The 24,749-nt window shown below is 43.4% G+C and overlaps 1 protein-coding gene across 4 annotated transcripts in view; it reads left to right on the top strand.

The window, feature by feature from the left end:
• The window catches only part of LOC310964004 (phosphatidylinositol-binding clathrin assembly protein), a 99,130-nt gene that overhangs the window by 68,034 nt on the left and 6,347 nt on the right, over positions 1-24,749 (top strand). The window contains exons 13-18 of one of the 4 annotated variants that reach the window (XM_083936963.1): positions 1,301-1,414; positions 10,921-11,061; positions 11,460-11,490; positions 12,848-12,980; positions 22,798-22,854; positions 23,824-23,989. In XM_083936963.1, coding sequence (XP_083793089.1) covers positions 1,301-1,414; positions 10,921-11,061; positions 11,460-11,490; positions 12,848-12,980; positions 22,798-22,854; positions 23,824-23,985 — 638 coding nt within the window. In that variant the 3' untranslated portion in view covers positions 23,986-23,989. Of the gene's footprint in view, positions 1-1,300; positions 1,415-10,920; positions 11,062-11,459; positions 11,491-12,832; positions 12,981-22,797; positions 22,855-23,823; positions 23,990-24,749 lie in introns of all 4 variants that reach the window. The other 3 variants (XM_083936964.1, XM_083936962.1, XM_083936965.1) reach the window with 3 other exon arrangements.

The following is a 24,749-nucleotide window of genomic DNA, read 5'->3' as shown; positions in this document are numbered from 1 at the left end:
GAGGCGGTGCCACTTCTTAACTCTAATATCAGCCCCTGTACTCGATCCGCGGCTCTCTGACACCGTAGCTGAGATAACGATCCCCTGTGTCTTCATCAAAAACAAACACAAAGACGCTCGCGCCAGTAAACGCCCCGGGCTACGAACGACAGAAACCCTAATGAAGGCTCCGGTCTGGCAGGAGAGTGGAGAAAGTATTTTTAAACTGTTTTAAAAGGAATAGTTTGATGAGAAGATTGATATGATCGATAAGTCGTATGAGGCTACAGCCAGCGGCCGGTTAGCCTAGCTTAGCACAAAGACAGGATGCAAAGGGAAAGAGCCAAGACTTTTGAGTGTCAAACATTTCCCATCCTGCATTTGGGTGGATTTTTATGCACCAATTTATGGTGGAAATGTTTTGATGTATGTAAAGGAAAACATAGAATATAATAATACTCAACCTAGTCTATTGTGACTTAAGTCTCCATCGTATTTGGCGGATTAGAACTCAACCTTTTAGTTTTTATCCTCTCTCTGATTTGCGGCTCCATTGAAGCATCTTTTCACACGTTTATTCCATCAAAACATTGCTTCTTCCTACTGTTTTACGGCAGACCTTGCTTTTAAAAGTTGCATCCTGTCCCCTACTTTACCCGAGGCATTGTTGCGAGAGTCATGCTCTAGCTTTTTTTATTGGGGGGGGGGGGGGGGGGGGGGGGGCAAATAGACAGGCTCCAAATCAATCTTCTCATTTAACTCTCAGCCAGAAAGCCATTTAAGCCCAGAGATGCTAGCTGGTTAACATAAGATGGTGAATGGTATATCAGCCATGTTCAATCGCCATCAATCCTATATCATCTTCACGGATCACTGTAATGTTTCCTGAAGAAGAGACATTGTGGTGTATTCTTGTTTCGTGGACTCCGCGGAGACCGCCGCTCTCTAAAGGCTTCACGTCCTAATCCCCCACCGGCGACGTGGATGGAGACAATAAAACAAAAGGTGCATCCGTGGATTTTTCCTCGTGCACAGGCTTAATTCTCCTCTAAAAAAAAAGCCTGACATTCCCCGACGGCCTACACAGAATCCCAAGTTACTAAGCAACAACAATGGCAGCACGCTGGAGACCGTAAACGTCCGTGTTCCTAATCTAATCGGATTAGTTCAGCAGAAGGCGTCGGAACCCCTTACTGAAGCAAAAACCACGGTTTGATGTGTACATCTACAGTTCTTTCAAAGCTGTGTCAGATAGTGCAACACTTATCTTAAACACCCAAACAGGGTTTTTTAATCAGACACATTTAACTGCATCCCTCAGGATTGGAGAACCAGCCTCTGCAGCAGACCACCGCAGCCATGACTGTAGATTTCGATGCCGTGTTTGGGGGTAACGCCGCGCCCAGTAACAACAACGGCCTTCAACCTGCAGCCGGTAAAGCCAGCTCTGTTTGACTGTCCAGACAGAGCCAGACTGAACACTAAACAACTTTTGACCTTGCTGGCCGCACGAGCGCAGCCTTTAACTAACCCTCTGACTAGCTCCTGCGTCTTGTGGCTGTACCTGCTGCTGGGTGGATGCTTCTTTATATATATATATATATTTTTTTATGCTCTGTCACATGGCCTGCCGTTTGAGTTCTTACATATAGTTTCTAATAATCTTGTGAGGAAAGTAACTATAACTCTATAACACAAGTTAACAACCCAGAGATGAGGGATCAGTTAACTTTAGGAGTATTTCTCTCTAGCTGTTGATAATCTGGATTCAATTCAAACATCTGTAGGTATTTATTAAGATGGATTCATTTATTTGCTTATTCAGGACTGTTGAGTGTAATTCGATATGATTTAGGTTACAGACTGACCACTGGGGAACTTTGTTTTTCTGTTTGCATTCGCACAGCCAATAGGATCGCTGAAGTTACACAAACTGGCCGAGTGGTTGGCATAGCAAGACGATTCTTATATTTTGACAAAGGGTCAAAATCGTGTTGTTTTTCCACCATCGCATAAATGCTCAGTCAGTCTGGACTTCAATGTCGGTCCATTTGTCCGTAAATTCAAGTTTAAACAGGCGACGCAAACACGGCTCCTCGCTTAATTTCGTAGTACTGTACCTTGTCCTGTATTGTCAATGACAACATATCTTATCTTTAATTCTACATGTTATAAACCTTAATCCTGCCAGAGTCGGGATTCAAACCGGCGCCCTCCAGAAACCCACTAAAATACATAAAAAATGTATTTTCTCTTTGTTTTTTTGCCTGTATGATCAGATACAGCAGTTAGAGATAAAAAGGGGAGAGAGAGAGTGGATAACATGACAGTGGGGGTGCAACAAAGAGCCCCTTTTGTACATTGGTAGCTCACCTTATACAGCAGGGGCCCTGAAATGACTTTTATTGAACTTGGACAGAAAATAACACAATATAGAAAGACAGTAAATAGTGAAAAAAGTTGATACGAAATCGTCTTTTCTCTCAGTTTTTCCTCTTTTCTTCCCCCGGCCCCTGCACGACTACTGTTCCCCAACTTGGACTTCAGTGTCAGTCCATCTGTCCATGTTTTTTAAAGTAACAAGTTATTGTATTGTCTGTTTTACACGGCTAATGGGTTTTTCAAAATGGCGGCTGCATTAGCTCATGAGTTCTAGCCATCACCGTCGACCGGACATCGGACACGACAAAAAGGCCACTTCTGGAAAAAGTTCCTCTGGGCTGAAAACGTCTAGACCAGGGGTGTCAGACTGATCCAGGAAAAGGTCGCTGTGGCTGCAGGTTTTCATTCCAACCAAGCAAAAACACACCTGACTCGACTTACTCAACCACCTGAACTGTCTTCACACAGTTGATTTGTTGGACCAGGTGTGTTTTCGATTGGTTGGAATGAAAACCTGCAACCAGATCAGTTTGACACCCCTGGTCTAGACAGTAACAACCCCACAACACTGATCCGAGTTTGAGCCTCGCAACTAGCAAGAAAAGTACAGAAAAAAACAGGAAACAACCGAAACTATTCTAAAAAATACTAAGACGCTGTTTAAGAAAATCAGTCCTTTCAGGGTATTTTCTTTTACTTGATTGAAACAAAGGTTAACTGATCCCAGTCCTGACTTTCCTCAGTAACTCGTCTGTTCTTTCAGGGTTCCTACACAGTTCTGCAAATCCTACAAACAAACCAACCGTTTCCAGATGATTAGCCCGCAGAAAACTAGCCAAAAAATACAGTTTTTAAGTCTTTTTATTTTGTAGATCTCATCAGTATTCATAAGACATAAAATTATCCGGAAAATGTTCAACCAGAATCTTCAAATCCACTCAGAAACAAAGTCTAAACGCCTGGAGTGGAAGAGACTACGTGCAGGAACCCTCTCTCCAGCTGCTTCAGCTTCTCTTGTTGTGGTTTCCTGCCTGTTATGGTAACAGCTTCAGACTGATGCCTCTTTAGCGCTGCAGGTCTGGGACTCTGGCTCCGACGCCCTCTTATTGGCTCACTTTCTTTGTAACCTCTCAGCAACTGACACAATCAATCTCTGTACTTCTCAACACTTTCGGGTCCCAGGACAATCCTGCAAAAGCATATCATTTTCAAGGCGGCGCGAGTTATCGACAGCTCCCGAGAAGGCGACGCAAGATAAGAGCGACTACCTTCAGAGGTCGTCTAAAGACTGTTTTTTCAACGTTAAGGGAGAAAGTTCTGGCGGAGGATTGAAAACTGCAAGAGTTTAGAGGAAGAAACAAAAGTTCTTTAATTTAGTTCATGAAAAGGTCGAGCTATATTAAATAATTTTTCATATAAACAACAAATAGTATGAAAAGAACACACCAAAGGTTTGTTTTTGTAGCTAAAGCCTTATAAGCTAAATCCACTGTGTCTATTAAAGGAATACTTCCCCTCAAAATGATTTGTATATTAATCATCTAGGACCGAAAGAACGAGGTCGTGGGTACAAGCAGCCGAAGTGTGTTTCCTCAGGAGGGGGTCTGGAGTCTCCCTTAGAGAGAGGGGGAGAAGTTCAGCATCCGTGAGGAACTCGGAGTAGAGCTGCTGCTCCTTTGCGTTGAAAGGAGCCAGTTGAGGTGGTTCAGGATCATCTAGTAAGGATGAACCCTGGGCGCCTCCCTAGGGAGGTGTTCCAGGCACGTCCAGCTGGGAGGAGGCCTCGGGGAAGACCCAGGACCAGGTGGAGAGATTAGATCTCCACACTGGCCTGGGAACGCCTCAGGATCCCCCAGTTAGAGCTGATTAATGTGGCCCGGGAAAGGGAAGTTTGGGGTCCCCTGCTAAAGCTGCTGCCCCCACGACCCGACCCCTCGTTAAATATGTTAATATTTGATCTTGTTTTCACTGGAGCACATTGATGTGACTTTTAATCCATTTATTTGTTATTATTTCAGTCAATTAAACTTTATTTGTAGAGCACCTTTTGTAAAAACAAGCTCGATATAGTAATGAAATAGAAAGTAGATTGAAGAACTGGATAAAATATTTATGAAACAACAATAAAATACAAGGAATCGATTTAAAAGCTCTAAAAACAATAAAATGTTAAATAAAACATAAATCCAGCGATTTAGCCTTTTTATAGATGGATGTCTTCAGTAGGAGTCACGTACAGCATGGACGAGGATTGTCGGAAAGTTTTGAGGGAAGTACAGCAGGATTGTTGTTGTTTTTATTTGGCAACGACCAAAAAACTGAATATTGACAGAATTTCTGCTCAAATTTCAGTGGAAAGCCTCGATAAAAACGTTAATATTTGATCTTGTTTTCACTGGAGCACATAGTCATTAATGTGGCTTTTACTCTATTATAATATTATTATTATTATTATTATTATTATTATCATTATTATTTCAGTCAATCAAACTTTATATGTAGAGCACCTTTTATACGTAAAAACAAGCTGGATATAGTAATGAAATAGAAAGTAGATTGAAGAACTAGATAAAATATTTATGAAACAACAATAAAATACAATAAATAGATTTAAAAGCTTTAAAAACAATAAAATGTTGAATAAAACATGAACTAAAAACTAGATTAAAAAGACAAATCAAAATCAAATATACAATAATTATAATAATCATAAAATAACTTATTTAAAAATAATAATTTCTCTCTGTTTTTTTGTCTGTATCGAGCCGAGTGTGTTTCCATAGCGACGTCGATCATCAGTTAGCGTTACTGGAAATATTCCAGGATTAATCAGCGACTGCTGCTTCACACCAGCAGTCGCCGCACGCGCCGTTCAAACTAATTTGAAAGACTTAATTGAAACTGTATTATCATTCGGAGCGAGATCACTAATTATACATCTGGAAACATAAAATTAGAAATCCTCCAAATGGGCTCGGAAGCTTTTTCATTAATTTCCTGGCGCATCTGTGCAGCTTCATATCATATTCATATATTTATCAGTGCTTCTTCAAACATTAGCCAGGGGGGAAAAAAAACGTTTTCTGTTGTTTTTGAAGAAGTTGAAGAGTCCGTAGTGCAGAGAGTGTGTGTGTGTGTGTGTGTGTGTTTTCTGGCTCGCTCTAATCTCGTCGATCTCTCCGTCGAACGCTCAGACGCTGACAGTCGGGGGCTTTATGGCTCCTGTGTGCAGCCCGGTTTGGGCTTCAGACGGACTAACTCCCTTCTATTAATAGCGTCTGTGTTGAAGCTGCCACTACAACTACCAATACACACCATCTGGGCAACTGGCAGCATCTCACAAAAATCCGTGTGTGTAGCTACTGTACTGCATGTTTGCTTCTGTGTGTGTGTCCGTATGCGTCCATGTGTCATTATATTTGTTAGTGTCTGTCCGCACGTCGCCTGTCTTTTTGCTCCATCTGTCTGCCACTGCTCATCTGTTTTGTTGTCGTTCACACCGTTCCCTCCCTGTCCTTTTCCACCCTTACCTCCCTCCTCCCTCCTCCTCCCTCCTCCCTCCCTTTATTCATTTCATCTCTCTCTCTCTCTCTCCGTCTCTGCCTCATCGTCTCCCCATCGCACTTCACAAGGCAAGAATCACCCAGGCAACTCCTTTCCATCTGTTCTCCTCCTCCTCCTCCTCCTCTCCCTCCCTCCCTCTGTCTCCTCTGCAAAGTCTGCGTTCTTTATCCAATTTTTTTCGCCCTCCACTTTAAACTATCTCACTGTATTTGCGGACGGAGAGTTGGATTTAATTTTTTGGAGACTTTTTGGGAGTCCTTTTAATGTATTCTTAATTCCCCATCATTCGTATCCGTCACCTCTCTTCTTTGACAAACCCTCCAGTTATGTCTTTACACAGACTCAGGGATGCCGTTTTAGTGCGTTTGATGTGTTTGCATTGTCCGTTATATTTCCCCAGTTCCCCATATTTGATTTTCAAATTCAGGTGTTTGAACTTGTCTTTTCTTTAATGGGAGTTTTCCCTTCTGTTTCTTTGCTCGTATCCATATCATTTAATTCTGTCAGCTGTTTACTGCGTCAGTCTCTGCTCAGGATCAACCTTCTTCTCCTTTAATGGGATAATTCTGTGCCGTGGACGGGGGGGCTGCAGCTAAACGTATTTAAGCCACCGGAAAAACAAAACAAGTTTAAGTGAAGCCATTATCTGTGCTCTCTTCAAAGCCACCAGACTCTGTATTCACAAAAACACTAATTTTACCTCAAAGAACACACGAGCTGCTGGACTACAAGTGCCTCGATCCGTTAGTTTTTGATATTCTGTGACTTTAAATGAATACCAACGAGCAATATTAACAAACAAACTAACCAATCGAGGCAGCGTTTAACCAACAACTCCTGTGTTATGGGAGGTAAAATGACTGTTTCTGTAAATGGAGTTAATTTGTCAATGGTGGCTTTGACGAGAGCACAGATAACGGCTTCAGTGGATTAACTTCCCTGCTTCCCGCTTTGATCTTAAACTCTATTGACTCAGATCCTTCTGCTAAGCTAACACTGATAGCATTATCTATCTATTATACAACCTTCCTCCTCCACTTCCTCATTCCCTCCTTCCTTGTTTTCCTTTTGTTCTTTTTATCTCTGCCTCTCTTCCTTGGCTCTCCTGGTTCAATTTAATTGTGTGGCCTTCACTGACACGCCGCTTTAAGAAACAAACAAAAACAATCACCCACTTGGCCAAAGTGTTTTATCACAGTGACAACAATAATGGAAACACGGACAACGGCCGAGAAATTAGACTCAGGAGTATTAAAAAGAGAGTGGTTGCTCTCTCCTCCACTTGGTTTGCTTTCGTCTCTCTGTAACTTTCTTCTCCCTCTCTTTTCTACCTCTTCTCTTCTCTTCTGCGTCTCCTCCCTCCTTTTCTCTCATCTGCTAAGCGAGCAGGAAAAGTGTTTTCTGAATGTCTTGTGTCAGCACCGCTGTCAGACCTGCACGCCCGCTCCCTAACTAAATATTATTCCTCCCTCTTTTTTCCCCCTAGCCATCACTTTCTTTCCTCCCTTCCTTCTGTACATTTACAGTGTCTGTCTCGCGTTCACGTCTTACTTTCAATTTCTGTGTTGTCGCCTTGCTCCTGACTTTAATCCTGCCTGTCGCCTTCACGTATTGATTTTTTTTTTTCTTTTTACCCCTAATGGTTACCGGATGAAGAGAAGGAACAATAATGCAATAACACATGAAATCAAGAAATCCAGGAATGCGTGCGTCTGTATTTCGTGTACCTCGGGAACCGTTCATCTCATCTGCTTCACACTTGGCGGGTGTAAAAATTGGCACCCAAGGGAGTGCATTGTTGAATTTGGTGCATTTCTGCCACATGGTGTCGCCATAACAACCAACCTATTGGCCTGTAACTTTTGAACTGTAAGTCTCATGGCCTAAATTCTTCTTTTCCTGGATTCTTGTTGGTCCGTACAAATCCATCCATATCAGCCACGCCACCCATTTTTCCTCTAGATCGATTTTTTCCCGCCATTTTAAATTGTGTCCAAATCAGTTGTTTCTCTTCCTACAAATTTCAAGCTATTTCTACCAAATTTGGTGCAGAACAGCTCTGCAGCAAACCTGGAAAAGTAACATTTTGAGATTTTTGATGTTCCATACAGTTTTGCCACAGCTGGCCCTCAAAGTAAGCTAATATCTTGTGTGCAGGCATTATTTAACAAAGCATGTCATATCTCCTGAACGCTTTGTGCAATTGCAACCACATTTGGTGGACATGTATAGATACGATGTCTTATTAGCTACAAGAAAGCCGGTGCCGTTTGGCCAAGAGGTGGCAATGTAACAGCATCATACAACTATAAAGGAATTAATCTCCGTCTGTTTATGTGTGCATGTATGTACGACTGTCCTCTGCATATCTCAAGAAATCTTTGTCCATTCAACTTCACACTTGTCAGGTGCATTGCTGGGGATCCAATGGCGTGCAGTGTTGAGTGTGAAGTCGAACAGATGAGCGTTTCTTGGGAACGCTGTGAGCCGAGCCAAGCAATCATCCCGCTTTGAACGTGCACTACGCTAATTATGTAAAAAATCTACAGCTTATAGAGTTACACTCACGTGTTCGCTTGTAATTTCCCCTTCCCACTTCGTCTCCCACCAAACACATACACACACACACACACACACACACACACACACACACACACACACACAGTCAGTAACACCTCTAGGTTTATACCAGCGGGGTAATACCGAGCCATTAGCTGGATGAGTGCTGACATGGGGAGTTGTTAACAGGCACTTACACGCACACTTCCGCACACCAACACAGGAAATTACTTTGTCATTTGCACCTACCAGCCATGGCCACTCTCTCTAATACACAAACACACACACACACACACACACATACACACGCATACATGTTCAAAACTAATCACTGTTTGGAGAGTGTACATGACGGCTATGAACAGATAAATCAATCATCTAGAACAAGTGCTGCAAGCTCCTGAGTCAGGGACTGTAGGCTGATAGAATGAGGCTGCTGCATGACGATAATAAAAGACTTCAGTACATTTGCTTTAAAAAAGAAACTCTACCAATGTAGGTAAAATGCTAAGAAAAAATAGGGCAGGACAAATTCAATTAACAGCAGGGCCATGCTGTTATAGTGAGATTTGATAATTCCCATTAAGGAGGCACAGCTCAGCAATATTCTCAGATCAAAACCGTCCCTCATTAAAACGCTCGAATCGTAAGTGAAAAGTTTTAAAAATGAGGCCGAGAGTTGAGTCATCTCTCGTTAGACTCGTTATTAAATGCCCTTTGAAATCCGTTCTTTAAATATTTACATCTGTAGTAGGAACGGATGGGCTTCGGATTCAGTTCCAGAGACTCGGGGTGAGGAAGTCAGGAAGTAACGTCAACAACATCTGGCTTTTGTCTTTTGGCGGAAAGGTTACAATCAGCATTCGCTCCCAGAACAAATTACTCCGCAGTAGTCAAGGGTATTTATCGGCTCCAGCTCCCTTTTCACGGTGTTTAATAAGCGCTGAGAGTTCTCCTCAGGAGCACTAAAAGTTCTTAGTTCAGAGTCATTTCTTCAAACCTCTTCCCAAAGTCTCTGAGACCAACTGTTACTAAGGACTGGGAGCGACTCTTAAACTAAGACTAGAGGGCGGGGTCGACCTTGTTGCTATGGATGACATCATGTTTCTCCCTTCTATGCCCACAGTGATTGGCTGAGAGGGAATGAGTCCCTAAGAGTGAGTTTATGACAGAAACACTTCAATGGGGAAGTGAATGAACTGCAGCACCATGTGGGGTCTGGAGAGGACATTTATCGTCTGGAGCAAAATCCTCCTGACCGACAGCTGAGAGACGCCAAGATCGTCTCAAACAGCGGAGAGTTGTACCAACTTTAATCTGCGGTGATATCGGTGTTTTTTATCGGCCTGTGATGTGACGGCGTCCCTGACCAACTCTACCACGTTTATAATTCCGTCTCCATGAAGGCGATACCTTCTTAAAAGCTCACTATCATTTAATCTCTCCAAAATGTCAACTGCAGCAGCCGTGTTGGCTCCTTCCTCATTCACTCCGAGTGACTTATGTTCTTATCTTCCTTCCTACCCTCACCTGTGGTCATGAAAGCTGGGTCAGGCCTGGAAGAACGAGGTTGGGGTACAAGCGGCCGAAATGTGTTTTCTCAGGAGGGGGGCTGGAGTCTCCCTTAGAGAGAGGGGGAAAAGTTCAGCATCCGTGAGGAACTCGGAGTAGAGCCGCTGCTCCTTTGCGTTGAAAGGAGCCAGTTGAGGTGGTTCAGGATCATCTAGTAAGGATGAACCCTGGGCGCCTCCCTAGGGAGGTGTTCCAGGCACGTCCAGCGATTTAGCCTTTTTATAGATGGATGTCTTCAGTAGGAGTCACGTACAGCATGGGCGAGGATTGTCGGAAAGTATTGAGTGAAGTACCAGGAGCCAGGAGCCAGTTGAGGTGGTTCAGGATCATCTAGTAAGGATGAACCCTGGGCGCCTCCCTAGGGAGGTGTTCCAGGCACGTCCAGCTGGGAGGAGGCCTCGGGGAAGACCCAGGACCAGGTGGGGAGATTAGATCTCCACACTGGCCTGGGAACGCCTCAGGATCCCCCAGTTAGAGCTGGTTAATGTGGCCCGGGAAAGGGAAGTTTGGGGTCCCCTGCCGGAGCTGCTGCCCCCGCGACCCGACCCCGGATAAGAGGCTGAAGATGAGATGAGATGAGATTTAGGAGCTACTTTTATCACTGAAATGCTTTGTGAATTACACTTATCTTAAAAAGTTAGGAGTCCTACAATTAGGACCAACTCTGAGCCTTAACATGTATTGGGGGAACGGTTTAAGTGAATAATCAGTTTTTTTTCTTGCTTGCTTTTCTCTGTTTCTTCCCGTCTGTGTGGTGTACTAACCCCTACTCTGTCTCCATGATGTTGTCACAGCCTTATCATATAATGTTCTGTTGTTTTAAATTCAGCCTATTTTCACGTGTGAGTTAATTTCTCCCTTTAGGTTTCGATGCTCTAGGAGACCTGTTGAAGCCTACGATGCCCACGCACACCGCGCCTCTTCCTCCCCCTCAAATGGCCATCCATCACGGAGGGAAGCTGCTAGCCAACGACCTCGACTCCTCTCTGGCCAACCTCGTGGGCAGTGAGTGCCGACACACACACGTGCACGCGACGTGGCCGAACGCACCGCCAGTTGCAGTACTTTTAATGGTTGAACATTTCTGTAATTGAACACTTGAGATGCTTGGCCTCGAATACATGCATTTGCACATTTACACCACAGTTGTTATGTAATCACTCGTAATGATCGAGCACAAGGATGTTCACTGTTGTATAAAGACACAAATGAACCTCCCTTCATGTAAACTTTTAATCAAATGCATCTGAATGTTCAAAACGAGATGATGTAAGGGAACAAATAGGAAGTAAAATCAGAGAGAGAAGCCGTATCTAGCACGGTAACACCTTCCTTCCTCTCTTTCCTCTACTCTCTTTTAACCGTGATCACTCAGCTTCTCTGTGTTTCTGTCCCTCCTTCAGATCTGCAGTTTGGTGGGACCCCGGCCAAGAAGTAAGTATCTTGAGTTGTGATGATGTCTTTCAGTGTTTGTGCTTGTGGTCTCTGGAGGCTGGAGGATTTATCAACCGACAAAACAAATAACAAACCTCTCTGTAAACTTATCTCTGGCTGTTGCCAGCTTGAGCCAACATGCAACTTTCTACTACTTAAAGTCAAAATGAGATTTATTATGAGGTATTCAGCTGCTCTTACCTGCTTAGGTGTGTTACAAAGTGCTTCTATAGAGAGTTAAAGGCAAGAGACTGATGTCTGCATGGACGCATGATGAGACAATAGGCCCCTGGGCACAGACATGTAAGAGGTCTCCGTCTACACAGGGACAAGACACCCAATTTCAAAGAGTCTATTTTGTCGTTTTGTTTCTATTTGTTTCTATTTGTGGTCATTTTATGTTCATTTTTAGTAGTTTTGTATGTCTTTGGAATCGTTTTCCATCATTTTTTAGACATTTTGCGTCTTTTAGTGGTGATTTTGCATCTATTTTTAGTAACTTTGCATCTTTTAGTGGTGATTTTCCATCTATTTTTAGTAACTTTGCATCTTTTAGTGGTGATTTTCCATCTATTTTTAGTAACTTTGCATGTTTTTGTGGTGGTTTTGCATCTATTTTTCCTAACTTTGCATCTTTTTGTGGTGGTTTTGCATCTTTTTTTAGTAACTTTGCATCTTTTTGTGTTGATTTTGCATCTATTTTTAGTAACATTGCATCTTTTTGTGGTAGTTTTGCATCTGTTTTTAGTCATTTTGCATCTTTTTGTGGTGGTTTTGGATCTATTTGTAGACATTTAAAGTTTTTTTTAAGCTACTTTGTTTCTCTCTGGTCATTTTACATATTTTTGTCGCAATTTAGCATCTCTTCATGGTCTTATTTTGTCTCTGTGTGGTCGTTTTGTATCTATTTTCAGTCATTTAGCATCTCTTCATGGTCTTTTTTGTCTCTATGTGGTCGTTTTGTATCTATTTTCAGTCATTTAGCATTTCTTTGTGATCGTTTGCGGCCATTTCTTGGTGGTTTTGTGTATTCTTGTGGTCATTTAGCATCTCTTTTGATCATTTTGTGTGTTTATGTGACTTTTATGGGCCCCTGGGTCTGTGCCCTGTAGACCCGTTCAGTTGTCCATCCATGGATGTCTTTGTACATCAGTCTCTTTCCTATTCATGTCTCTGCTGTACTTGCAGTGTTGTTGGGCTTTAAAAAAAACTGTAAATAGAGCAAACCTTCTGAATTTGTACGTCACAAGACATGATTTTGTTTTGGAATTGGCCTCAAGCGTGAGTGAGTGAAAATGCAGGTGGGAAGAAAGTCTAATGCCGTGTTTGTTTTGTTGCGCTGCTCGTCCCTCTGCAGGCCAGAGATGCAGTGGAACCAGCCCGGAGAGAAGAAGCTGACGGGAGGCCAGAACTGGCAGAATAAGACCATGTCGACCACACAGTGGGGCCCGGCGCCCATGGCCCCACAGCCCATGCCTGTACAACACGTGGTAAGGAGTCACAAACACACGCTGAACACGCAGTCACGCAGGGTCAGACGCTGTGTGCTGCAGTGACTGAGAACTTTCCCTAAAATGATGGAATATAAATATATATCTTAAAGGATTATTCCAGTTTATTACAAATTAGATCTAATTCCTATCAGTAATAACATAAAAAAAAAACTGCTGACAACGTCAACATGTGTCTTCTTTTAAGACTCTTCTTAAAACGCACATTTATAGTCTAGCTTCATTCTTTTGTTTTATTGTTTTCACTTTTAATTATGTTTTTATGTCCTTTCGCTTTATCATAGCTGTTGTTTTTTTATGCGCTGTTGCTCTTATTGTTTCTAATGATAAACATTTTTAACCGTTCTGGTTTTTTCAATTGTTTTGACCATGAAAAGCACTGTTTACGTTTTTTACTTTTTATTATACTTGCCCTAAATTTGGCGAACAGACAGGTTTTAAACATATCAAAGAGAAAATAAACTGTCTGACCTGCAGTTTTCCTCTGCATTGAAGTATTCTTACTCGCTTTGTTCCTTCAGATAAACTGGTTCAGATCATCTGTGGGTCTTAGGGTCCTGTGTCTAAGTGCTCATGTTTGTTGCTCGTGTGACTTTCCAACATTTCATAGATAAGAGCCAAAACTACGAAGTATAAGAGCCAAATCATAATAGACCAAAATTACCCATAACGAGGAGCCATTAATGTGTCTGTAAGTGTCTGGAAACCTTTCAAAATGTGTTTCAAGTGCTAGATCCTGGCTCTTCAACTGTTAAACTAAGTTCCTGGCTTCTTATTAGTTATTTTAAAGAAAGAAATACGCTTGTTCACCGTCTTGATGAAAGTTGGATAAACAGATCAATAGCACTCTCATGCCTGTCGATTTAAATACAGAGCTGCAGCCACTTAGCTTAGCTTAGCATAAAAACTTGAAACAGGTGGAAACAGCTAGCCCGGCTCTGCACAAAGGGAACAAAATCCACCCAGCAGCACCTCTAAAGCTAACTTATTAGCACGTTTGTGTTTTTATCCGTACAAAAACAACAGTTCGTGATTTTACAGGATGTTATATGTATGCCTTACTGTTCTTGGCTGCGGACAGTTATCCTAGCTAAGCTCAAGGATTTAAAACAGCTAGCTTGGATCTGTCAAAAAACAGATAGCTGCCTACGGTCATGTCTTGATGGTAACCCTAGATTTGTTAGAACTCGCGATAACTTCAATCCACAACAGACATTCATTACAACGTATATAAACAGTCTGCTTGGCACAGTAATGTGTGTGGTATGGGTTTAATTTCGACATTAAAACCCTTAAAAGCATTGGCTTGTTCTAACTAATTTAAAATGTATGAAATGCAGATATTGTTTATTTCAAAAAAGGTTCCTGTTTGACACAAAATGTCTCCTTTTTTTCTCTGTGTGTGTTTGTGCACTGGCAGCTTTACGTTTCTACATCACACTTGTATAAGTTGAATATTGAACCAGGTTCGACTTAAATAAACTAGTTGTGATGTCACAAATCCCGCTCGTAGGCCCCGCCCCTTCAAATCAGACTTTCAACAAGCACAGAGAAACTTTTCCACTTTCAGTAGATGCATTTTTCTCGTTTGAAACTCTGCACGGAAGCCATTCTGCACCGTGAAGCTTAAACATCCAACAGGATGAACACAAAGGAAAACTTATTTTGAGTGGAGGGGGACTTTAACCTTACGAGGTTGATGGATAACCTCGCGAGACAATTCTTCGTTTACCATCAAGACACGACTAAAAAACATGAGAGTGGTATCAATCTTGTCATCTAACACTCTACAGTGAGCACAAAACTATTCATTTAACAGTGAGAAACCTGTGTAGCTGCAGTGAACCGCTGTTTTCATTAGTTGTGTATCTTCAGAAAGTGTCACACTTCGCCGACCAAACACCAAAGACTTGTCTGTGTGCATGCGGATGTTTCGTGTTTAATACCCTGTATATTGGAAGTATTGGTGTATGTGAGTGTACTGGTTTGTATAGCTGCCTGTGCATGCTCTCTGTGTGTGTGTGTGTATGTGTGTGTTTGTGTGTGTGTGTGTGTCCGTGTGTGTGTGTGTGCTGATCTTGGCAGCTCCTGATGTCCTCCTGATCTCTGGACAGCAGTTTCTGGCTGACGAGGACAAACTGTCACTAACCCTCCGCTTCCTCTCTTTCTCCCTCCCCTCCATATATTTTCTCTCTCTCTCTCTCTCTCTCTCTCTCTCTCTCTCTCTCTACTGTTGGTCCTTCTCTCTTCACCCCTGCTGTCACCCCCCCCTCCTCCATCTCTCCATCCTGTCCCGCTTCATGCATTTCTTCCTTTTGTTTCTGCACCGTCATCTTCCTTCCCCTTCTCTCCGCTCGTTTTCTTTTTTAATCACATCTCCTGTTTTGCGTTGTCATCTGCTCGTCCTGTTATTCGCCGCGCTGCCTTTTGACGACCCGTCCGTATTTTGACCCCTCGTACCCTTTCTTTTTTTATTATTACTTCCTTGACTTGTTCACATTGCTCTCCCATCTTTCCCCTACGTTGTGGTTCTTCCCCTTTTTTCACTATCCCACTTTCTTTGCGTCCGTCCACACTCACTGTTTCTTGGCCTCCTCATCATCATTCCTTTTATCATCTCCTCATCCCCTCTACTCTTGCGTCGCTCCTCCCACCTACATCTTTCTCTCCGTCTGTCCTCTTCTCTGTCTTTTGTCCTTTTTTTCCTTGTTGCGTCCTGATGCAGAATGGAATGTTCTATACTAGTTATGTAAGTACTTATCCCTGTTTAGTAAGACACGTCTTGATGACTTCTCAATGACTCCTATGATGTGCCTCCAACCTCCCTTTCGCTGTCTCTCTCTTCATTTCTCTCTCTGTCTCCTCTTTTCCTTCCTCCCTGTGCTTTTCGGATACACTTCTCAGCAAATAACCCTCTCACCTCTGTGCTCAAGGCTAACGATCTGTGCTAGTTATGTAAGCACTACGCAAACCGTCTGATACCAGGAAGTCAGAACTCCTCCCACACTGCTTTCCTTTTTAATATCAGTCCAGCTTAACCTGGCTAACGCCCGGGAACCACCCATTAATGTTCTCGTATTTGAGGCGTAGTTTACGATCGCCCAGAGCTGTTTATTGGGCGCTACGAATGTCTATCAAATGCGTCTGTATGTAGCTAATTGCCAATGGTATCATTTATACCAGATGACATATGTAGTGCGACAGAAATTTGACTAGGAAGAAGACGATGGGTCAGAGATTCATGTGTACACGGTGGCATCAGTGAAGAAGGTAGCGCTATATAATGACACTCTACAATAGCGGTGGGCAATTGCGGTCCTGGACGGCCACTGCCCTGCATGTTTTAGCTTTCTCTCTGCTCTAACACACCTGATTTACACCTGATTATAATGATGTGCACGTTATCAAGCAGCTGAAGCTTGACACAGTTTGATCATTGTTAGACTCAGATGTGTTAGGGTAGGGAGAAACCTAAAACATGCAGGGCAGCGACCCTCCAGGATGAGAACTGCCAACCCCTGCTTTACAGACATGTTTTATCGAGAGAGAAAAACGCCAAATAAGTAAACAAACTACAAGCGTGAGGATGTCGCATAGACATCGTCATCGTCTTGCCATCCCTCCCCATTCTGTGATTGCTTCCCTCGCTGAGGCGAAAATTGGATCCATGGAAACCGGGCTGCCGAGCATGGTGAAATGAAATCGCGTGCAAGGAAACACGGGTATACCCAGGCTAGGTCTAGCTTTTGTTTATCTCTTGAAAATCTTATTCAGCCTTTTTATTGGACATCAACCTCTGATTTCAGGCATATGGTCGAAAAAAATAAACGCTTCAAGTTGCGTTTAATCCAGCAGATGTTCAGCTAAATATCCAGCCTCCGTGTTTGGCCATTGATTCACTTTATTTAGACTTTATTACATTTTATCGAGATATTGCAAACGCTACGGTTCAGGCAAGGTTTGCAAGATTCTTATTGGACACGTCTATGAGACAAATGTTTACTTAACAAGACATAAATGCATACGAACGTGTCAAACCTATGATCCAAGTACACATTTACACGATGATTGAGGCGTCATGAAGTCATGTTAAGAAAAATGCCTCTCATTGACGATGATGGATTAGGTTTGCGAAGGCAGTACAGTGTTTCCGCAAGCTACGTGTCAAACCTATGATCCAAGTACACATTTATAGGATTTAGGAGGAAGAAGGAGACTCAACGTTTGTGCCGGACTGATCTATGGGGATTAATTCGGGAGCAAAATAAAGCGAAAATGAAAACACGTTCTCTCAGCAAAACAAACTCAAATGCATTTCCCTCCTATATGATGCAAGATAAAAACCGAATTCTTCCTTCAGCGTCCATTTCCGCGAGACGAGCACACAAATATTAAGCATCAGCACTGACGACAACTAAAGCTGCTCGTTATTGTCCCGTAAGTAAGAAACTATCTCGTCCCTGTGATTCCGCACGTCTCAAAAACAGCAAATATAACCTCCGTGAGCCGCGGGGTGATAAATCAGCCGTAGTGACATTTGGCAGGAATGTAAGACATCACAGGAACCAGAGCAGTGGAAAAAGTAGGGTGCCGTGCATGATAAGTAAAACTCTTGAGATCGTCGCCTGAAGGGCAAAGTTGCTTCGCTTGATACTTGAAATGCCAGCCAGAAATCCTGCAAAGCCCCTTCCATGTAACGTCATGTAAGGTCAGAAGTGTGACTTTGCAGAGACGGCGTAGACGGCGAAGGGAGTAGCAGGAGTTCACCCGAGTGTCTCTCGAAGTGGGGATTAAAAATGTAGAGAAGATTTAGATGAAAAACGAATACACAGGGAGGGAGGGAGGGAGACACACCAGAGACAGACAGAGGGGTAGAAACAGCAGGAGAGAGGTTGAGAATAGTAAAAGGCAGATACTTGAATATAAAGCGTGATGCGTTCAGGGCCAACAGCCGGGCTGAAAGACAGATGGACGCAAATACTGATAGAGGAGGTGTAGTGGTGCATAGACAGCATCTTTTTTTTCCCCCTCTCCTACAAAATAAAATAAACTGATGTCCCCTGTCATTTTTCGGCACACGATAGACGCACCGGTGGAACTCGGAGACAGATGGTTCGCTAACTGAAGCGCGGTTCAGGTGCAGATGAAAGTCAGTTAATACCGAAGCCCTCTGGTGTATTACTAAGTGAGCGATAACCGTATCTGACGTCTCAAATCCGAGTCTTTTTGGCTCGAATTGGATTCTTTTTTTTTTTTTACCCCTCACCTGTCTGGCTGCGGGCCACCTCCGCTGCTAGAGGGCGGATTGATCGATGGTTATGATCAATTTTCACGGCCTGCTCCCCCGGAGGCAGGAATTAAAAAGCGGATGCCTGATCAATCACATTGATTACCTCCCGGGATCAGCTCGCCGGTCCACCCGATGTCCGAGCAGAAACGCTTTGCTTCAGATCTCTCAGCAGAGCACCGCTGCTTCACCTCCCTTTTTTCACAGCGCTGTTGAAGCTGAACAGTGTTTAAAGGTGCGAGTTTAAACATGCGAGGTTGGCGCTTTGCACGAATAGTTTTGTACAACTGCGCAACAATCTTTAAGACTCTTCATAGATTGAACGAGCTATTTGTTAAAAGCATTGATCAAGAGGCAATTACAGCATAATGGAAGTGTAGTTTTGTTTTTCCACATAAAAGGGATAAACACCCTTTTTGCCTTGATTACAGTGATCCATCATTTCACATGAGACTGCTGAAGTGGAACTACTGTATGGTGCGACGTAGACATTCAAATGTGGCAGAGAGGAAGTGCTTTTAATACCTCCGCGATGATTGAGGCGTCATGAAGTCATGTAAAGAAAAATGCCCCTCATTTACGATGATGGATTAGGTTCGCGAAGGCAGCACAGTGTTTCCGCAAGCTATTTTTTTAATGGTGGGCAACTTCCAGGGCGAGCGGGGCGACCTGCAGCAGAGCGGACTTCTCCCTGCGGCAAATACCGCACAGTGATATGTGTTCTGGAAAGAGAGAAGGAAGAAATCAGGCTGGTGTTAGTTATCCTGAAGCACTCGCAGGTGTTCCCGAAATCCCCCAGAGAAATGCAAATCCTTATTTGTTTTCCTCAAAGCAATTTCAGTCAAAAACAACTGGACTGGTTGTTTGTCTAGGAAGACGTTTCACCTCTCATCCAAGAGGCTTCATCAGTTCATGTACGCATCTGACCAGGCTGGGACTGGTCCAACTAACTGGTGTGGAGATCCAGGTATTTAACCTCTCACAAGGCCGATGATGACGAATGAGAACATTCATAGGCTTATTGCACAAGAATTTGGGTCGGAAACCCTGAAAACGGTGCGGGAACATGAAAGGTTGGCTCGGAAAATTGCAGATTACAGAAACCACCTACGGTTCAGTCTGAGATGCAAACAACAAAGGCTTACACCAACTAGCCTATGTTTGAATTCCACTATGAGAGGGCATAGAGTGGAGAAAATCATAGAAAAGGCTCAAAACCAACTCCTCGGTGAGCGAATAAGGCAGGTCAATTTCACCATTGAAGGGCTTAAAGAGAAAGCGGACCTCTCACTCCAGAAACTCACATCAATCCTACCTGTCTCTATCATGGAAAGAGTTGTGGATTTCACCCAGAAAGCCCAACTATCTCAGCACAACAAGAGCAAAGAGAGACAAACCAAGAAATTTCACAATTTGCAATCCCGGGACACTGGCAAAAACACAGAAATACTCACTTGGAGGCAAAAAAATGACTTTCCAGCAAAGGAAGAAACACAAAACCGATGGGTTAAGAATTTGTCGGACAGAGATCTTTCCCACCCAGAGAAGGAGGTCTTAGCCAAGGGCTCGAACTTTGCCATGACACCAAAAGAGGTACCCGTTGTGGAGTTGATTACGGCTACGGAATCAGCTATAAAGAAAAACAACCTTAATGGAACTGAGGCTGAACAGCTAAGGTTGAAAGTGTCAGCAGCGTTGTCCCAGGCTAAGGTCCCCCCATCCAACCTCACCATTGAGGAGAGAAAAGCAGTAACGGCACTGAGCAAAGACCACAGCATCACTATCCTTCCAGCAGACAAGGGTAGATGCACAGTTGTTCTCAATACAACTGATTATCAGGCAAAGATCTCTGCATTACTCAGTGACTCTAACACTTATGAAACTCTGAAACGAGACCCTACCAGCGGTTACAAAAAGAAGGTGATAGAATGTCTACAGCAACTACAAAAAGAAGGAGTCATTAGCAAACCACAGTATTACAGGCTTTACCCCCAGGACTCAACCCCCTGCTTATATGGACCCCAAAAATCCATAAAGAAGGGGCCCCGCTCAGGCCCATTGTCAGCAGCATAAACTCGGTCACTTATAACATTGCCAAGCATGTTGCCAATATTCTGGCACCACTGGTGGGAAACACCCCACGCCACATCCAAAACTCCATGGACTTTGTGAACAAAGTCCGAGACCTAAAAATGGATCCAGATGAAACCATGGTGTCTTACGATGTGACTTCCTTGTTCACCTGTATTCCAACCATGGAGGCCTTGGCCACGGTAAGAGAGCGGCTCACACAGGACATTTCCTTACAAAACCGAACAAATCTCAAACCAGACCACATTTGCCAACTTCTGGATTTGTGCCTGAATACCACATATTTCCAGTTTAATGGCATTTTTTACAGACAGAAACACGGCTGTGCCATGGGTTCACCAGTGTCCCCGATTGTGGCAAATCTGTACATGGAGGAGGTAGAGGGCAAGGCGTTGAACTCCTTTAAAGGAGTAACCCCAAGCCATTGGTTCAGATATGTGGACGACACATGGGTTAAGATCAAATCCAAAGAGGTGCAAACTTTTACTGAACATATCAACTCAGTGGACAGAAACATCAAGTTCACCAGAGAGGAAGTTAAAGACAACAGCTTGCCCTTCTTGGACTGTGACGTCCATATGGAGAATGACAGGAGCCTCCACATAGGGGTATACAGAAAACCCACTCACACGGATCAATATCTACTTTTCGACTCTCACCACCCTTTGGAACACAAGCTTGGCGTTATCAGAACACTGCAGCACAGAGCTGATAACGTACCCACTAGCTCACAGGCTCAAGGGGAAGAACGCAAGCACCTGAGAGGCGCCCTCACAACTTGTGGCTACCCCAGCTGGACCTTTGTTAAAACGGCAGCTGCCTCCAGAAAGAAAACCAAAGTGGTTGAGAAAGAAAAAGATAACAGGAGAAACAACATAGTCATCCCATATGTGGCTGGGGTATCAGAGAAACTCAGGAGGATCTTCAACAAACACTGCATCCCTGTGTATTTCAAACCCGGTAACACACTCAGACAGAGACTAGTACATCCGAAGGACAGAACACCACACCACCACAAAAGCAACCTGGTTTATGCTGTCCAATGCAACGAGGAATGCAAAGATCTTTACATTGGAGAAACAAAACAACCACTGCATAAACGCATGGCCCAACACAGGAGAGCTAACTCCTCAGGCCTGGACTCGGCTGTCCACTTACATCTCAAGGAGAAAGCCCACTCCTTTGATGACAGCAATGTCCAAATCTTGGACAGAGAGGACAGATGGTTTGAAAGAGGAGTAAAAGAAGCCATCTATGTAAAAGTGGAGAAACCATCGCTAAACAGAGGAGGGGGTCTGAGACACCACTTATCTCCAATTTACAATGCCGCCCTTTCGTCCCTTCCCAGGAGATTCAACAATCTAACCTCAAAGGACAACTGTTCACACATGGCCCGGTGACCCCAACGACTGTCGTTCAGACTCAATAGAGCACTAACGACGTCGAAACCAACTGCCCACCACCGACTGTCACTCTAACGACGGGCGTGGGCACTTGGAGCACAAAGGGTTTCAGTGACATCATCGGCCTTGTGAGAGGTTAAATACCTGGATCTCCACACCAGTTAGTTGGACCAGTCCCAGCCTGGTCAGATGCGTACATGAACTGATGAAGCCTCTTGGATGAGAGGTGAAACGTCTTCCTAGACAAACAACCAGTCCAGTTGTTTTTGACTGAAATTGCTTTGAGGATAACGATGACCTGGACGAATGAGAACATTCATAGGCTTATTTGTTTTATTTCAGAGAAGGTGTTCCTGCCTCTGTGATACGCAAAACCTCCTGCAGGCGATACAAAATCTCATCCAACATCTGTTAATATTGTTATAATATGTGCAAGAAGCACCCTGCACCGCACGTTCACTCCTACCGATTTTCCCCCCGGTGAATTCACTGACACCACGCTGCGATACTCCCGTGAATTACCAACGCGTCAAGCGGAGAGTGGCGGCTTTTGTGTGACGAGGATGTACGCGGGCTGTAAAATGACGGCTACAAATTGCCCGTCACGTTGAGTTTGAGGCCCATTCAGCCGTAGTGGAGTTGATTTGTGATGTAAAAGAGGGGCTGGGCTAAACAATGTCCTATTGAGCCACACACACTTTTTTTTTTTTAAAGCTGTGGTTACGATTGCTCCTCGGGGGATGCCACTAAGTACCTCTACTGCATGCCGTCTTGTTGCGCTCCTAATGTGCACACTTTATCTGCATTTAATGTATTCTCCTCGCACATACGTTACGCCGTACGTATTTTATTTATCGTATCAGACATGTCGAATGGAGACGGAGGAGATTTTAAAGTGTTCGTTCAGTTGATTTTCTGCCACGGCGAACACATCCACATATGCAGCTGTAAAATGTGTGTTTTTCTTCCCCCGCCTGCTTTGAGTTGACTCCTCTATTTACTTCTTCTCTTCCAGGCTCCAGCTCCCATGGCTTTTCCCATGACCACACCGCAAGTGCCTGTGTATGGAATGGTGAGTGTGTGCGCAGATGCATATAAACACATAAACACATGCTGTTACATTTACATCGCTCATGTACATTTATGAATCATCTGATCTGTGAAATGCCAGAGAACACGGGTCAAGTTCTCAGATTAGAAGCAACATCTTTAAATGTCTTGTTTTGTCTCAGAAATGGTAAAATAATAAATACATAAATATACGCAGAGTTCTTACTGGTGCTGGGAAGATGAAACTGTTAGTTGTCAACTTCTAAATTAACCGGCAACTATTTTGATAATCATTTTTTAAAGAAAAATAATGTCAAAAATCTCTGATTCCAGCTTCTTGAATGTGAATCTTTCTTCGGCTTCTTCCCTCCTATCACAGTAAACTGAATATCTTTGAGTTGTGGACAAAACAAGACATTTGAGGACGTCGTGTTTCCACCATTTTCTGACATTTCCCAGACCAAACAACCCATGGGATATCCCTGAAAACCTTTCAGTTTTAATGAGGTGTTTTCAAGGTTTTAAACAGCGCTTGGACTTTGAATAAACTGCTTGAGATTTAAGCTCTTAAGGATGCAAAGTCGACTGATAAACAGTTGACGCATTTCCCTTCAATAGCATTTGATTTGTTTAGATGAAGACGTGCAATAATCAGCATATTGTATTTACTGTATGTACTGTAGATAAACAGTATGTTATTTACCACGCTGTACACGACGGCACTTTAAATTCTTAAAAATGCACATTGAAGAGTTTTAAAAGTGCTTTAATTTGGATTTGGAAGCGGTTTACACAAACACATCCTCACATTTCAGAAAGCTAGAACCAGTGAAAGATTGTCTGATGATAATTAGATGATTATCAAAATTCCTCCATTAATGTTCAACTCATCAAGTCCCGACTTTGGCTCTGATGCAGATTACACTGATGTGTCTTCTCTCTTTACCGACCTGTTCCCACCTTTCTTACTCCTCCTTCTCTCCCCCGCCAGGTCCCTCCCCAGATGGGTCAGATGGGCGGGGTACCAGTGATGGCTCCTCAGCCAATGATGTACAACCAGCCTGTTCTCAGACCCACCAACCCCTTCGCACCCATGCCCGGAGCCCAGGTCAGCTATCCTGTACTTGTGCATTCATATACACAAAACAACTGAAAAGGTATTTAATAATCCAATCTAATAAAAAGCTATCGGTGTGGCATGCTTCTCCATCTGCTTGCGTATGTATGTATCAACATTTTGTGCATGCGTGGAAGTGAAATTGACAGATTTTGTCTCTTTTATTGGAACGTTTTATTACAATGTGAGTTATTGCGTTGAGTAGCAACAGGTCTGCCGTGTTGATTATGATGCAGATCAGCAGGTCAAAGGATTGAATTCACTTCCTTATATGTATGACCCAGTGTTTCCCAACATTTTTGGGCTTTTGAAGCATGAAAACAAACCATCGTGTACTTGTGACCCATCATCACCACTTGCATGTCAGGTGCAAAACGCATGCATGCCATTCTCGTCCAAGAGTCCAAAAACTGTCATCGCTGTTTCCCCAGCAACACTGTTAAACATTCAATTTAAATTGTCTATTTTATAAAGAATAAGTGCAACATTTCCCAGTGAAGTGAGAAATATAGTTCCTCAGTTTTAATCCTGTGTCCCTGTGTTAAAAAAAAACAACCGCATTAGAGCATTTTACATTTAAATCCCCGTCTCCTCTCTTCAGTTTCAAGTGTTCGACTCATCCTAAACTTAGGGGGCGTTTATTAAAATCCATTAAATCAAATGAGACTCCGGGCGACTAGCTCACCGCGGCCGTTTGTTAGCCAGTACCACCACCAGGCGACACACAGAGTATTATGGAGAGAGATGAAGAGACGTGTGTTTGAATATCAGGCCGGCAGTCTTCTGCTCTGCTCTGCTGT

This window comes from Echiichthys vipera (assembly GCF_963691815.1).
Source record: "Echiichthys vipera genome assembly, chromosome: 22".
Lineage (NCBI taxonomy): Eukaryota > Metazoa > Chordata > Actinopteri > Perciformes > Trachinidae > Echiichthys > Echiichthys vipera.
Note: the sequence above shows the minus strand (reverse complement) of the source record. Positions and strands in the feature narration are given on the sequence as shown.